The following is a 17,326-nucleotide window of genomic DNA, read 5'->3' as shown; positions in this document are numbered from 1 at the left end:
TTCCTAACTCAAGGTGCTGTAAGATGAGATAAAATTCTTAAATTAAGATCAGATTTGTTTCTGTAAAACAAATTTGTAAAAATCTTATTTTGATTAGGTTCATCAAGAAATATTACAGTGATGGTGAACGATGAGGAGACAGAGCTGAACGTGTGAACAATGTTAACACAGTCAGCTGAAGCATTTTGGAAATGGAAACTGAAACTGGTGATCAGGAACGCTCTGAGAAAGAGCAGCTGGCTGTTTCACTATATTCATAACTTTTAGTTTATTGCACTTTAGTTTTGTTTTGACATTTTCATACCTATAACAGTAGCTATCAGGCACACTAACATTTTAATGTTATTTTGATTGTGTTTACATTTTAGCTGTGTGTGTATCATCGATTGCTAGGTAATGGACATGACACTTAATTGTCGACTTCAATTAAGTAGGGTAAGATTTCCTAACTTGAGACAAGATGCAGCAAGATAAGATAAAATTCCTAAATTAAGATCAGATTTGCTTCTGTAATACTGTTCAAATTTGCGAAAAATCTTTTCTTGACCTGTAAGATCTTCACTTAAAACAAAATATTCTGTAAAGTCTCCGTAATACAGTCCCAAGTGCATAACAGCGTCAAATACAACTGTGTGTAGTTTGTTTTATGATGAAGTTTTACAACATTAAGGCTGTGGTTAATCATCTTTGAAAAACAAGCAGCTCTTCCTCATGTTTCACAAAATTGGCTCTTCATAATAAACCTCAGGCTTAGGTTTCTGAGGAAACGGCCTATCATGGCCTATTTTTCATAGAAGGAAGTGATACTACATCAAAATGTACAACTATAGACACACACACAATCTAAGCTGCTTATCCACCTGGGTCATTGTCTATTTCAGTGGTCATTGGGCAGTTGGCAGGAAACACCCTGGACAGGCCGCCAGTCCACCGCTGGGCAGACACACACATTCACACGTAGGGGCAATTTAGCATCTGCAGCTCCTCTGACTTCATGTCTTTGGACTGTGGGAGGAAACCCATGTAGACACAGCGAGAATATGAAAACCCCACACAGAAAGGTTTTTAGTTGCCCGGCCGGGGAATCCGGGAATCCCGGGAAATCCGGGAAACCCAGGCCCTGTCACCACTGCTACAGTGTTAGTGCCTGCTGGAGCTACAATTGTCAGACATCCTAACAACATATTACTGTTAATCATCAGATTCACTTGGGGAAGAGGTTTGAAGCACAACCCACGTTACAAAATATTGTTACACATGGGATATGCAACTACACATTTCCACCATAGAGGTCTCCAAATCCCCAAAGCTTGCACAGTGCAGCTTTAAACATCTAAATGTGTTTTATTTTAAATAAAAACATAACATAAATACTGTTCTAAATACTGAAACTGGTGAATCTTTGGCCATTTTTCATATGATGGATGCTACAAACAACATGAAGGAAAACAGGAGGCGCTCCATTCACCTGTACTGGCTCACTGCTTTATGGGTGGACGTATGATATGATGCAATGTTTGCTGGAGCTTTTGAATAGCAAAAGTGAAAATGCTGCTCATACATGGAGTCACACACAACAGTGCACCCAAAGTGAGATGGGACTGGAAAGGTCCACCTCCATCAGAAAGCTGTCCCTGATTGTTCCAAGAGCTGTTTATGATCCAAAATCCGGAACCTTAACAGGCCTGGAGTGGGTAAGACGTGCATAAGTTTGTGATGTAGTCCGATAAAAAGTGATAAATCATCATGAGCGAGAAAATGTAGGGTTTGATCAAGCTCTGGCCTGCTTTGGGAGACAGGTCCCTGTTATAATGGGTATAAAACCTGAGACCTATGGACTCTGGAGCAACAAAAACATGGTCTGCATATTTGTGATTCAGCTTGTTTTCCCTACATCTGGACTTGTTTACATGAGAAGAGAAAGTCAAAGGAAACCTTTATTGTCAACATAGTGGAGAATTCATGATTGTACAGGCTGCAGTTTTATGGGCGTTATTAAGTCCAATGTTTGCTCTGCAAAGTTGTATAACAGCCAAGTCTGAAGCCTACAGGACCAGGTCATCCCTGTGTTACTAACAACATTCACTCATAATCTTTTCATTTTCCAGGATGATCCTGGCCACATATGTCTTTTTTCTGAGACTTGATATTAATGTGTTCTTGGGTGTTTACATTATTGTGTCCACCTTTTTCCCAAAATGTCCAGTTATGTACTTTGTGTTTATTAATAAAGATCATAGATGGAGCAGAACTTGTGTTTGTGTCCAGAAATTAACAACCATCAATAACATAACAGCAAGATCTTCTGCTTCTTATCAGTCATAATTTTATTGATTGCAAGGATCTAATATATCATCATAATTATACTACACTCAAAGTAAAAATGGGGCCTCCCATTTCTCAGGATATCAGAAGCTGAACTGAAGGTTTTAATTATTGATGAACTACAAACATAAAATTTGCAGTAAAATCAAACACTTTGGGTGAACAACTTTGAGAGAAAAATCATCATATTTAATCTAGAATGGCCAAAAAATATTCAGGGGAATCACTCATATCTTATAGTATAATATACTACTACAGTCCCATAGAGGTGCTAGCTGTAATTGGCATTGACATAGACGTGCAGTAATAACTGAAACTACACATTTCCAGTTCAGCTTCAACTTTTTGGACTTTGACTTGGCCATTTTTAAAATATTAACTTTTTAAGAACTTTTTTTAACTTTAGCTGTGTGAACCACGTTCAGCTCATGGGCAGAAGCCCATACATTTTCCTCTAGAATTTGCTGGTATAGTAAGAGTTCATTGTTCAATCCATGGTGGCAAGCTGTCCTGGCCCAGATGCAGCAAAACAGGCCCAAACCATGATACTACCACCACCATGTTTCACAGATGCGATATGGTTTTTATGCTATAATACAGTATTTTTTTTTCCAAACACAATGTTTCTCATTTAAGCCAAAAAGATCTATTTTGGCTTCTTTCCTTCACAAAAGACTGTTCGACTAGCGTTCTGGCTAGTCCATGTGATCTTCAGGAAAGTGCAATGTTCTCTTTGGAGAGCAGCAGCTTCGTCTTTACAAGCCTGCCATGCACACCACTGTTGGTCAGTGTTCTCCTAATGGTGGACACTGTGAGACAGGTGATTAGAAGCTACCCTGGGTTCCTTTGTGACTTCACAGACCATGAAACGTCTTGCTCTTGGTACGATCTTTGTTGGTCAACCACTCCCAGGGAACGTAACAATGGTCTTCCATGGTGGACTCCAAACTCTTCAGCGATGGCTTTGTAACCTTTTCCATCAACTCTCATTCTGGGGTCCTTATAAATCTCCTCTGTTCGGGCCATGATACAGTTCCACAAGCGTGTGCTGTGAAGATCAGACTGTGATAGCTCCCTGTTCTTTAAATAAAACAGGCTGGTCACTCACACCCCATTGACTGAAGACCCTGACTCTGACTTCACTTTAAAATGATCCGCCAGATACTTTGTGAGGCCTCTGCTTTTCTACTTTGAATAGGTACCACTTTGTCTATTTAGCATTACTGTGTGTTTGAGCAGGGGCCCAGTGACCATCAGGCTTTTCCCAGTTCCCAGAACATTCTGACAGATCTTCACTGAAAGATCTCGTGTGATGTTTCAAGAGGGACGCAGATGGACCTGTCTAAAATTACTGTTAGTCCAGTTGTTGTAAACAGGTTTTATGGATGTTTCCAGAATGCAGCCATGCTGCTAACCAAAAATGGACTAATGCAGGATGTTATGCTTGCATGGGGAAAAAAATCTGTCCAGGCTAATATCCTGACTGCCCTGAACCTGTTTGAGGCAAAGCCTCGCCTTTAGATTACACAGTTTAGGCTCTGGGTAATAAAGTAATTTGCTGTGCAAACGCTTTATGCTGTTATGTATGTTATAATGTTTTATTATTTGTTAGGCTTTCATGGTGTGGTGTTTGAGGGGAATTCCAATTCTTAAAAATTTCAGCAGGATTAATCATTGAGATGTAAACAAAGTCTTTCAGAGAGGTCTGATGTGAAATGATTCTCTGTAGAGAAACTTGCTGACTCTAACGTCTTTATAGTGGTGGTGATTGGAACCAGGGGTTTTATTTATGACTGAGGGTGATATTGTATAGTATTAAACTCTGCAGACGTCTGGTTCCTGTCATCTGGGGTGGCGCCACTTGTCCACCTCAGTACTAAAATCGATTTTTGACCTGCTTCTTTTGTATTTCTACTCCCTTGTTTTGGGGAAGATGCTTTTGCTTGTGCAAACGTGGTGGTCAGATTGCATGTTTTGTTGATGTTTTGTTGACAGCAGAAACCAGCACTACTGTACTGAAGTGTAGTGTTACAGAGTGAAGGGTTCTAGAGCTTGACTTTAGAACCAGTGAGGGAACAAATTACAATGATAGCACTTGACTATCTCACCCCTCCCTCTCCAGGCCTTCACTCTACACTCTGTGTGATGTCAGAGGGGGTTCAGGGGAGGGGCTGATGGGTACTTGGTTTGCTGTGATTTAATGTAGTGTAGCATTTAAAGTGGGACGCTGGGTCAGAAAAGCTCACTGTAGCAGTGATTCTAGGCTTGGCGGCCAGTTTGGAGCATCTGAATATTCAGGACTGAAGCCCTGAAGATGCAGCTCTAACAGCTCCAGCGCTGAGGAATAAAACACTGGAGATCTCAGTGAATAAACTCTGTGTTTGTCTTCACGCTCTCCAAGCTGGGACTTACTTCCCTGGCACTGACAGTATAACATGTTATTAACACTACTTATAATGCATAATACTAACAATCCATAATGCATATTAAACATGGCTATAAAGTGTAATGCAGTGTAATTCAAAGATTTATAATGTTTATAATGTCTTATGAATGCATTATAACATGTTATAAATGTGCTTATAGATGCTTCTAAACATGACATTCATAGACAGAGTTACCGTTAACTTATTAATAACTTACTTTTTGGAAAACCAACCGAAAATGTAATTTGACTGCTAAGACTTTTGCCCACTATAGTGCACTTTTGCCCACTGTAATGCACTTTTTCCCACTGTAATGCACTTTTGCCCACTGTAGTGCACTTTTGCCCACTGTAATGCACTTTTGCCCACTGTAGTGCACTTTTGCCCACTGTGGTGCACTTTTGCCCACTATAGTGCACTTTTGCACACTGTAATGCACTTTTGCCCACTGTAGTGCACTTTTGCCCACTATAGTGCATTTTTGCTCACTATAGTGCACTTTTGCCCATTGTAGTGCACCTTTGCCCACTATAGTGCACTTTTGCCCACTATAGTGCACTTTTGCCCATTGTAGTGCACTTTTGCCCACTATAGTGCACTTTTGCCCACTGTAGTGCACTTTTGCCCACTATAGTGCACTTTTTCCCACTGTAGTGCACTTTTGCCCACTATAGTGCACTTTTGCCCACTATAGTGCACTTTTGCCCACTATAGTGGACTTTTGCCCACTATACTACCGTGCGCTGGGTTATTTTTGGACAGTGGCGATGTCCTTATTCTGGCTCCTGTTTTGATATTGACAGCTTTTTGGAGAATTCTGAAGTGCCTTCAACTGAGGGAAAGTTGACAGGAAACTGCAGCAGCATGCAGTCATCACGCCTACTGATAAAAATGATGAGGTAGTATTTCCCATGCGTGGTGAATCATGTTTCACTGGCTTTAAACCTTCACACTGTCCTTCTGAGCCTCAGTATATTAGTTTTGGTCAGGTAGTGTCTTCTGCTGCAGCGCGAACGTGTCAAAGTGCCATTAATTAGAATAGATTTGCATGGACTTCCTGAGCTCTCTGAAGGCTGTGGCTTGTTTCATGCAGTATGTGCTGATTACAGAGTCATCTGGACCCACAGATTCCTGAACCACTCAGGTGCTGCGCTGTTAGACGGCGTTATTTAATGGTGAACCCTGCGCGTGGGTTGTCAGGAGAGGGAATTAGTTTATTGTAACACTGGACGTCGCTGTCAGGGTAAGTTTTTTTGCTTGTTTTTGCCTTTTTCCTTTTAATCAACTCTATTTCAGTGATGCTGAATCGATCTCTGCTTGGCTTTCTGTTGTTTCATCTTCTCATTAATGTTGATGTTAATAAACAGAATGTTTTGGTTTAATGTCCTGAGCAGTGACAGACGGACCAGCAATAATATTTACACCATTAAAACCTCACTGCTTCACACGTGGGCTGAGGTTTTCATGGGTGGAATAGCCAAAATAACCAAGCTGCCCCGTTTCCAGCCGGTTCTGAGCATGTTTTAATCCAGTTTTCTAATGACCGACATTGTTCCAGCACACAGAACTGAAAAAAGGTCAACCATCAACCCAGGAAATGTAAACAGGTGGCTTTTCTAGTCCATGCGCATGTCTGTACACTACCAACGAATCTCTTTATTTGCAATGTGGTTATTCATAATCAAAAAACTAAGGACATATTTGGTAAATGATTAAGAGGCGCACGGTCAGGGCGGATACATATGACTCATAGTATGAGTGAAACTCAACTAAAGGTATTTGATTCCAGTCTGTCTTTATCTCTTAGATACATTACACTTTTCTAAAATAGAGGGTCCCACACGGAAAATACAAGAAAAGTGACGGTTGTGCTGTCCTAATACTTATTAAAAGAATATTTTATCTTCACTTTAGACTAAGTCTGAGTAAGAAAACTAAATACTTGTCCAAAAATGGCTAAATACTGCATTGCTGTTACTACATATTTGCCGTATAGTACTTACACACTTGAAGGGTAAATTCTCAAAAGTTCTGCATAATTAAATCATTATGTAAACAAAGTTATTCAGAGTGATTTAATGCGTGAGAGTGCATATATATATATATATATATATATATATATATATATATATATTTTTTTTTTTTTTTTTTTTTTTTTATTTATATATATTCCACTGATGTTTCATTTTTTTGGACATAATTCTGTCACTGCAGTATTAACAAAGTCATTCAGTGTTTTTTGTAAAACGGTTTGTTATAGTGAAACTTACAGACTCAGATTTCATTACAGTGGAGGTGATGGGAACCAGGGGTCGCCGTGTCTACAACACAAATATAGCCATTTTATTTACTATCCAAACCAGCAGTGAGCCTACACAAGTCTTTTTTATATGCAGATTATATATGCAAATTAGTCAAAATCTGAAAGAAATACATATTTGGGGGATTATTTTGCCCACTATAGTGGACTTTTGCTCATTGTAGTGCACTTTTGCCCACTATACTACCGTGCGCTGGGTTATTTTTTGGACAGTGACGATGGGTCTTGATATTGATATTTTGATATTGACAGCTTTTTGGAGAATTCTGAAGTGCCTTCAACTGAGGGAAAGTTGACAGGAAACTGCAGCAGCATGCAGTCATCACGCCTACTGATAAAAATGATGAGGTAGTATTTCCCATGCGTGGTGAATCATGTTTCACTGGCTTTAAACCTTCACACTGTCCTTCTGAGCCTCAGTATATTAGTTTTGGTCAGGTAATGTCTTCTGCTGCAGCGTGAACGTGTCAAAGTGCCATTAATTAGAATAGATTTGAATAGAATAGATAAAATCTGAAAGAAATACATATTTGGGGGATTATTTTGCCTTAAAGTGTCCTGCATGGACTTCTCCTCCATTCATAGGTTAAAATAAATGGATTAACAAGACATTTTAGGCCAAAACTTTATCACAAAACTACTGTAAAACACTGCGTCAGGCATCGGGCAGCTTATTTATTACCATTTTGTGTAATCATTTCCTGTGAGGAAGCTTTTAGAGGTGGATGTCTGGTTCAGTGAGTTTCTCTAGAATGGAGCATTTCACACCAAACTGCTCTGAATGGCTTTGTTTAAATCCTAACCATTCAGTTATGTGGAAATAAAAAATTGGTGGCGTTCCCCTTTAGATTTATTGTAATACTGTGATTGTAATAACTGTGAAGGAGCCTTTAAAGGCCTTTAATGCTTCAGATCGAACCACGTCTGGTTCCTGTCACCACTGTGGAGGACACAGTAAGTTTCTCTAAAGGAGTGTCTGGCATCGAGCCACTCTGAATGACTTTGCTTAAATCACAAATTGTGCAACATCTGCATTCCCCTTTACTGCAGAGCCGCTTCCATGGGTTGTATGATGTGCTTTAATTTGGTTAATTTCCTTCAGAAGCTCCATAATTTTGTAATAACAGCATCTCAACCTTGTTCTTCCAGTGTCCTACAGTTTACACGATGATAAACCAATGGGTGCTTCTCTCCACCTACATCATAACCTTCTTAATCGGCCTGCCAGCCAATATTCTGGCCATTTATGCCTTCATTAGGAAGCTGATTGACAATCCCACTCCTACTGACATCCTGCTACTGAACCTGACCGCCTCTGACATCCTCTTCCTCCTCTTCCTGCCCTTGAAGATGTATGAGGCAGCATCTGGCCTGCAATGGCACTTATCCCAGATACTTTGCTCCATCACGTCATTCGTCTTCTTTACCACCATATACACCAGTGCGCTGCTGCTGATGGCCATCAGCGTCGACCGCTACCTGGGAGTGGCCTTCCCTATCGCCTACCGGAGGTTTCGCAAGCTCCTCTACGCCGTCGTCGGCAGCGTCTTCATCTGGCTGTTCAGTGGAGCCCACTGCACCATCGTGTTTGTGGTGGTGCATATGAACGAAAACAGCACCATTCCCAAGACGACGTGCTACGAGAACTTCACCGAAAGCCAGAGCAAAATCGTCCTCCCTATGCGCCTGGAGTTCTTCGTGGTCCTCTGTTTGTTGCCCCTCTTGGTGTGCGTGTTCTGCTACCTCAACTGCATCTGGATCCTCTACAGCAGGCCTCGCATAGCCAAGGAGAAGAAGCAGCGGGCCATCGGGATGGCATTGGGAACCTTGACCGTCTTCCTGGTGTGTTTCCTGCCCTATAACCTCTCCCACGTGGTGGGCTACAGCTCCAACAAGAGCCCACCGTGGAGATACTACACTTTGCTGCTAAGCACCTTGAACACCTGCCTGGACCCCATCATCTTCTACTTTTCCTCCACCACCTATCAAAACACCACCAAGATCTCCTTCTGGAAACTCTTGTCCTTCGGTTGCAACAAAGACACAAATCCTAAAGCCTCAAACGGACCAGAAGTAGATTCCCAGAATGTTATGTTGTAGGATACAGAGAGCAACACCATAGACTGTAGGTGTTTGCTTTCAGCATTGGACTCGAATGTAATGCTGGACTGAATTGTGTTATCACTGAAGGCTTGGTTACAGAACATCCTGTTCTGGGGCTTATCAGGCCTAACTTCAAAGCACACGAGCCATTATTTAACATGTCATAGGTGTCATTAACATGTCACAACCACATTTTCCATATTTCTTTGATATATTAACATTTGTAAAGTTTTAAAATTGACCTCTCAGCCCAGACATCAAACTAAGTTGATGTCAAAAAAGCAATGGATTTACACTTTTTCAACCCACAGCAGTTTAGTACCACGCACTCATGAAGTTATAAGGAGGATTTCAACCTGGACTGGTTTTTAAAATGCCGTAGCCAATTAGAAGAGCGCTCATTTCCATTCATCAGCCTTAACAATACAACAAAAAATGCCCTAATATAGACTAATAATATAATATAATATGCTTACCTTGCTCTGCTTTAATCTTCAGCTCAGCTGTAGCCACTTTTCTCGCATCTCTGGCAGGAAACTTTTCCTCAAAAGTGAAAATGTTTCTTGTTAAATGTCTGACATTTGACTTTTTGCGTCAGCTTCTCATCCACCAGCTTCTTGTCCTAATTTTCCTGTTCTACCTTAAATGATGCCTGAGGCACCAGAAAGGAACTGCTGCACCATTTAAGTTGGAATGGGAAAACTCAAACAAGAATCTGGTGAACGAGAAGCGACTTCAGCTTCATGGCTTTGAAATGTTTGACTGTTTTTTGTTGCAGATTAAACGTGTCAGGAAACCAGCCGCTTAAAAAAAACAAATCAGTCCATTCGTCTCCAAATTATCGACGTCTGTCTTAAATCTCTCTCTTTGCCGTTTCGTAGCTACTAGCTGGGCGAGGCTGTCGTCTGTGTTGCTATGGTGACCAGCCGTCTGCGCTGATCTTCAGGGTTAAAGGGTGAATCAGCAGTTCTACATTAACTCCAGCGTTTAAGACCATTTACTGTTAGACTGTGTTGAAGGATCAGCAGAGCTTTATTTTACTGTAGAGGAGGATTATTTTATTATTACCTGCTGATCTGATTCAGCTGTGGAGCCGAGACAGGGCAGTAACGATTGCTTATATTGATAAAGTTTAATGGGAAGTTTAAAGACTCCTGTCGAGTAGTTGTGAAAGAAGTAGAGGGGTAAAAATAAATAAATAAATAAATAAATAAAGCAGTATGCATCAGTACATTTCCACCAGGGAATCCCACCCCAACACTCCAGCGAACATTATGAAGTGAATGTCGAGGGGAAAAATAAAATTTAGGAATTATCTAGGATTTGAGCCCTTTAGTTGCATCCGGTTCTGGTCTACAGCAGTGAGCCTACAGCGGAGCCAGTTGAAAAGGGGAAATGGAAGGACAAATAAAACCGTAGCTAAAACCTTCACATTGGGTCAGTTTCGCACTGACCTAAAAGAAGAGTTTAGTACTTTGTTTGCTGTGTCATGCAGTGTTTTGCAGAGCAGCATTATGTCAATCATCTTCATAAGTCAGAGAGAATTTTTCACCACAATACCCAAAATGCATTGCACAAACACATCATACAACCATTGGGAATCCCTGTGGTGTCTCCAAGTCCTGAATGCTGGTCTAGCCAGTGATCTGTGGGCTAATGAATACAGCTAAGCAGCATTAGCGTAGCTCTCCCCACTGTAAAGACAATTTCAGGACAGCTAATACAGCAGCAGCAGGATGTTTGGCTTCCTAGCAGTAGCATTAGCATCTGGCTTGCATTCAAAACAGGCCCAAAAATTCACCCACAGGTTTTTCAAGTTTCAAGTAACTCTCATCTTCAAGATGCAAGAACGTGGGTTTTCTAGACTTTGTCAGTTTGTCATAAAAATCAGTGAAAAAAACAACCTGATTGTATTTTTTTACTTAAATCCACCAATCTCCTGTACAGCTACCGTTTTGGAGATACGAGGTTTTCTTCAGACAACAGAAAATAAATAACATAAAGTATGATGCCTGCCATAACAATATATTTTTCACCTATGTTTATATTAACCACAAATACATGGAAAAATATTTGTTAATTACAAAATGTCATTTGACCAGGGGTGCCAGGGGTGCCAGGGGTGCCAGGGGTTCCAGGGGTTCCAGGGGTTCCAGGGGTGCCAGGGGTTCCAGGGGTTCCAGGGGAGTTTCTGCATATACACCGTTTCTTTTTTAATATGTCAAAAAACATGAAATATGTGGACGGAAAGCCAGCTAGCATCTGCTGATTGAACATGAATATGAATGTAAATGTAAATGACCACAAAATGTGGTTATAATTCAAAATATTAAATAAACAAAAGCAATAAACAATATTGTTTTTTTTCAATGGTCTGAAATTTATTTCAAAATCTAACCAGCATGAACAGAACATTTTCATCTGAACTTAAAATTCTATCACTTTCATTTCCCATCATAGCCATACATTTAGTGTAATGATCTAACTGCTACTGACCGTAGTATGGACTGTGTAAGAGTGAAGAAGAACCGCAGAGGCAGAGAACTTGAGGCACCTTTATTTTTCAGCTGCTTTCCCTGCGTTTACTTTGACTCGGCTGCGATGCAGCCCTGACGTCACTGATTGAAGCCCTGATTTTGCGGTGAACAGGCCTGCAGACTCGTACTCGTCCTTATTCTTGTCATCGTAGTTTCTGTTCCTTTTTCTTAATCCCTCTAGCGCGGGCCGGCCACTCGCCTGCACTCATGCATCCTGTAGGCGCACATGTAAAATATACCTGCAAAGCAAATCAGGTCACACTGAGACTGACGTCTGACTGAGCACGATGCCGTAGAGATCACCTGTTGAGGCTACAAGGAAAATGGCTATCGTCGTCTTTTTACCCACCTGCAAAGAAGGTCATGAGCAGGGCGACCCAGCCTAGTATGTAGGACCAGGAGAAACGCCAGTCACCAAAACGCTTTCCCAAGAAGTTCACCGTCACCCCGGTGTAGATAGCCATCGCAAGCAGAACAAAGAGAGCTGCCGAGAATAGCATCTAGGTTAGCTTACTACTATAAATGAGTCGGTCACTCCTAAGAACCAGCATCCAAAACACAACTTATCAATGCTGTCAGGTCAAAACCTTTTATCTCCGTTTTCACTTTCATTCTTCATGTTTTGACATGATTTGAGATTGGCCTCTTTGCACTGTGTCAAAATTTATGGACCAATAAAAATGCCCCAAAATACACACTAAGCCGCTTCTCCTTCTGGGTCGTGGGGGGTGCTGGAGCCTATCCCAGCTGACATTGGGCTGAAGGCAGGATACACCCTGGACAGGCCGCCAGTCCATCACAGCGCACACACACACTCAGACCAAGGGGCAGTTTGGCACGTCCAGTTGGCCTGACTGCATGTCTTTGGACTGTGGGAGGAAACCGGAGAACCCGGAGGAACCCCACACACAGACCCTGGTTACCTGGCTGGGGAATCGAACCGAGGCCCTTCTCGCTGTGAGGTGACAGCGCTACCCGCTGCAAATCATTTCTCCATTTATCATCCAGTTTTAGTTTTTCTAGAAGGAGTTAAAGTGCAAGGCTGAAGCACTTAAGTGGGTTCAATGCCTCCTTCACCCAAAATGCACTCAAAACATGCGCTACCAATGAGCTGCGCAAGTTCTGAGGGCCTCAGTATTAGCAGCTGTAGCCCTTTGGATAATTTAGCACACAGCAGGCTAGGAACTCACTTGAAACGAAAAACATGATCCCTGCGGCAAAGGAGCGGTTGAACCTCTCGAAAGCAGAGAAGTGAGCGAAGGAGAGGATGCCGGCGATGATTCCCGCGAAACACGACATCGCGGATAGAATCATGAAGGCCCTTGTGGCGTTCCAGTATGCTGAGAGAAAGAGAAGACGGTAGATTGGCAAAGACGCCAGTTACACAACTGAGAACTACATTTTTACATTTGGCTGACGCTCTTATCCAGAGCGACTTACAATCGGATTATTTTACACAGGGAGGCGAAGGCGGTGTTGGGAGTCTTGCCCAAGGACTCATATTGGTATAGTGTAGGGGGCTTAACCAGATGTGGGATTGAACCCAGGTCTACAGCATAGAAGGCAGATGTGCTATCCACTACACCAACCAACCACTATAGGTTTTACATTTGAGGCATCTAGCAGACACGTCTATGTTTGGCTATTTGTGGTTTTATCAAATAGGCATGTTGGAAATGAGCAAATATGTTGAAATTGGTGAATAAATGATCAGAAATGTATTACATTAATGGTGCTTTGGTCTGATTTGTCAGCTGTTAGCCAACATGAGCTTACAATCAGCCAGTCCATCCTGATATTAGCCCTCCTGCTAAAAACACCAGCACAGACCAGCGCAGCATAGCACAGCTTATGCTGTGTTTTGGATGCTAGTGTGATCACGCTGGGTGACCAACAGAACCAGCACTGGATTTCATGCTGTGGCCTGTGCTGTTTTTTTCAACAGGGGTACAAATTTTAACCAAATATCACAGAAATAACTTTGTTTGCTTTGACCTGCTTGGCACGTGACTTACCGATACTATCTGTCTGCATGTAGCACTTGCCGGACATACAGTAGCGCCACAGGCCCTGGTGAGCGAAGCTGCCGGACAGGCGGTACTGCATCCAGTAGTCGGTGGCCGTGGAGACCACCAGGAGGATGTTCCCCACGATGGCGCAGAATAGGCCCCCTCCCATAAAGCTGTACATCTTGATGGATGCTGCGGAGGCTGCAAAGCTCAACACACTGCATTCAACGTGGCCAGAGAGGATCAGATCACACGGCAGCGTTAGTGCACAGCGCGCCTCTCTGTCTGCCACCAAACACTTAGTACGAAGGGTCACGGCTTGGAGCCACGTGGAGCGATATTTTGAATTTGTTCTGTTTTATAGTTCAGCATGTAATTCAGCAGAATATAGCATTCGCTAGCCTGATTTCAAGTAGTCCTTCAGCCATATTAGTCTGACCACAGGACGCTGTACCACAACAAAGTGTGTAAAATATTATATAATGTGGCTTTACTGGTCACTGGTTTCTAATAAAGGGTAAAATCACAGGGCTAATACTGGCAAACGCAGTCACACAGTGGACAATATGTACAGTCACACAGTGGACATGGATAAAGGAATGACTAAGAATGGGATAAGAACTGCATTCATTTCAGGTCATTTTTAGAAACAAACTGTGATAAATGACCGCTAAGTGGCACTGATGCCAGTGAGTAAGTGACACTCATGTTATATCATCGGTTACCACTGACCGCAATGAGTAAAACCGAAAAAAGGGCCTTTTAGGGTCAGTTAAAAATAACAAGGAGATGAGGACGATAGCATTAAAAGGCTCTAAACTGCCTGAAGGTTTTAGAGTCTTAGACCCACAATCTCTGAGCAGGGTCGTTTCCAGCTCTGTGTGGACCAGGATAGGGGTGGGTAGGGTAGCCCCACACCCCCCAAGTAGGATCAAGCTTGAGGCGCCGAAACGTTCAGAAACTTGTGGTCAGTCCATTTTATTTCATTTGATTCAAATTTGATTCTCTAGATGTGTGAATTTACCTCATAACACACATCCTGAGAAAGTTGCCTCGACCGAAACTACCACCAGCATGTTTTTTTTTTCCTCTGGAAATGCAAAGTCAAACATTCTTTCACAAGAAAAGCCCTGATCTCATGATCCAGCCACTGAAACTAAGTGTGATGTAAATCATTGCGATAGTAGCTAGTAATACTATTTGCATGGTGGCGCAGGCAAAGGCAATGAGATGTAATGGTACTAAACCAGGAAACCAGTAAAAACTGGTTACAACTTCGGCTATTGGTTCAGCCAAATTACAGCCAAATGACCAAGAGGCAGTATTTATATTTAGGCAGCTGTGCTGTCAGTAGAAATTAATCTATTTAGCTGTGAAATAAGAAACTGGGTTTCACATCATTGCCTTGCAGTGGCCTCTATAGACCCCTATATACTGTTTATACTTAAGATTTAATACAAAGTTGTATTGGATATTTGATCTCATGTGCATGCAGTACTTTACAAAAATGACCATTTAAACCATTCAATTAAGATGAATTTGCTGTTGTTTGTTATTTCTCCTAAACTCCACATTCACACGTCTGTGACCATTTGAATGTCGACCTCTGACTTTAGTTACGTCATATGCAAAAGTCTGTGCGCCCCGGTCAAACATAATAAACCATAATTTGACCGTGGGTGTTGAAACGTGTGCTGTCAACTATAATTACACTAAATACCAGCTCCACTCATACATATGCAAACACATGAACACGTCAGTGCAAGCAGCTCATGGATATGCAAAACAAATAAATTGACATTAAAGCGTGTATTTTATGAAAACAATCACAAGGCAGGTCTTCAATTTTTTGTTTTGTTATGTTACATTAAATAACAATGATGGCGTCATGTATACATACAACCCTGTGCAAAAGTTTAGGCACCCCTGCTCGAATGACATTTTGTCGGAAAAACGAATAAAAACATGAAGTAAAGATGAAATGAGGCCTGTGCAAAAGGCCCCCATCGTATTTTGCATTTTATATTTTTTCCCGTACGTTAAATGCAGCAAACGGATAGAAATTGCGGACTAGAATTTGCAGAAAATGCCCAATTTAAGTCTCTGCAGACGTTGAGTTCACTCAAAAAAAAAAAAAAAAACTGACCAGGGGCGTTCAAACTTTTGCACACGACTGTATACACATAGGGCCACTTGAACTCTTGATGGACCCCGATTCCACACGTTACTTCTAAACTCAATTCAGCAAATTCACCACAGCACGAGGGCGTCTTACCCGAGTCCTTCAGGATAAAGAAACACTCTCAAGTGTGAACCTTTCCGCAGGGAGAGAGAGCAAGACAGGAGAGCGGGGAGCCTGCAGTGAGCGTAACGTCAAAGAGGACCCCCTAGGCCGAATTCCAAAAAGTTATCCCTCTTGCTTTTCTGTCGATGGTGGCAAAATCCTTTAAACACACAGGTTTGTCCGCACAGAACAAATGCACTTGAGCTTGCCGGTGCCAGCTCCACGTGACCCTTTCAGGCCTGGCCCACGGTCAGCGTTGGGAGTGGGGTCACGGTATGGGGGGAAGGGTGGGTGTGCATGTGGGTATGTGTGGGCGCTTTTTTTTTGTTGTTGTATTGGCCGTTCTAGAACTGTGGATGTGCAGAGGTTTGCAGTAACAGTGCCTGGTAGTCAATGCAACATGCTGAAGTGCACACTTTCTTTCAAGCCACGGCCAGCCATGCTGTTCGGAGCCCATGGGGGACGCACTCGGAGCAAACACATGACCGCTCCAATACCCGCACACATATACACTCAGCTACAGCGCTACCTGGCCGGGAAAGCTTATGACTGGAAGATGATGAATGTTAGGCCTTTCTATTAACCTCACAGGTTACACTGGAGCAAGAAGGGGAACTCAAGCAGTTTTTCAAAATTTCTGCATAATGCAATCATTCTAATGTGAGCAGAGTCATTCAGAGAGGTTTGGCACAAAAGGCTGTTTTGGAAAAACTTCACAGAGAAATGTTCAAAGTAGTGGTGATAGGAACCAGACGTCCAGCTCTAAGAGCTCCCCTCACTGAAAGCTATCATATGAAATGGTTATGAATTCACTGTCTGGTGTCTAAGACACTGATGATAGTTTAGAGAAATTTTTGGCCTAAAATCTATGTTTTTAAATCTATTCATGGTAGAGAGGAACATGTAGAGTGTTATAAGGCAACCCGGTTCCCCAAAAAAAGCATATTTACCCAAACTGACCACTATTTGACCATCATTAACATGGCATATGAAACTCAGAAGACATGTCTAGGCTCACTAGTCTCTGTGTTTAGAAAAGAATTGGCTATATTTGATTCTAAGACATGAGGACCCCTGGTTCCTATCACCACCACTGTGAAGACATCTGACTCAGTAAGTTCCTCTACAATTAACCATGTCACATCAAACCAGTCTGAATATATATTATCGTATATTATTTATTTAATTCAAAATCACTTTACACAAACATTTCATACTGAATGGACCAATGGAAAATCGTCCAGTACTATTTGGAATGAAACCTGATGTCATACTCTAAAGTAAAAACAAAAGTCCTTCTCATACAAAGTTACACGTTTGCA

The 17,326-nt window shown here is 41.9% G+C and overlaps 2 protein-coding genes across 2 annotated transcripts; one reads left to right on the top strand and one right to left on the bottom strand.

The window, feature by feature from the left end:
• The first annotated feature begins 5,751 nt into the window (after positions 1–5,751).
• On the top strand, positions 5,752–9,837 carry si:ch211-231m23.4 (free fatty acid receptor 2). Its single transcript, XM_017682317.2, has 2 exons — positions 5,752–5,994; positions 8,221–9,837. Exon 2 carries the CDS (start codon positions 8,239–8,241, stop codon positions 9,169–9,171), a length of 933 nt encoding a protein of 310 aa, XP_017537806.1. The 5' UTR covers positions 5,752–5,994; positions 8,221–8,238; the 3' UTR covers positions 9,172–9,837.
• A 1,696-nt stretch (positions 9,838–11,533) lies between these two features.
• Positions 11,534–17,153, bottom strand: lim2.5 (lens intrinsic membrane protein 2.5). Its single transcript, XM_017682324.2, has 5 exons — positions 15,996–17,153; positions 13,727–13,938; positions 12,902–13,051; positions 12,061–12,195; positions 11,534–11,950 (listed from the first exon to the last, which is right to left on the bottom strand). Exons 2-5 carry the CDS (start codon positions 13,899–13,901, stop codon positions 11,889–11,891), a joined length of 522 nt encoding a protein of 173 aa, XP_017537813.1. The 5' UTR covers positions 13,902–13,938; positions 15,996–17,153; the 3' UTR covers positions 11,534–11,888.
• Between the last annotated feature and the right edge of the window lie 173 nt (positions 17,154–17,326).

Source organism: Pygocentrus nattereri, chromosome 24 (assembly GCF_015220715.1).
Source record: "Pygocentrus nattereri isolate fPygNat1 chromosome 24, fPygNat1.pri, whole genome shotgun sequence".
Classification (NCBI taxonomy): Eukaryota; Metazoa; Chordata; class Actinopteri; order Characiformes; family Serrasalmidae; genus Pygocentrus; species Pygocentrus nattereri.
This window is presented reverse-complemented; position numbering and strand designations above follow the sequence as displayed.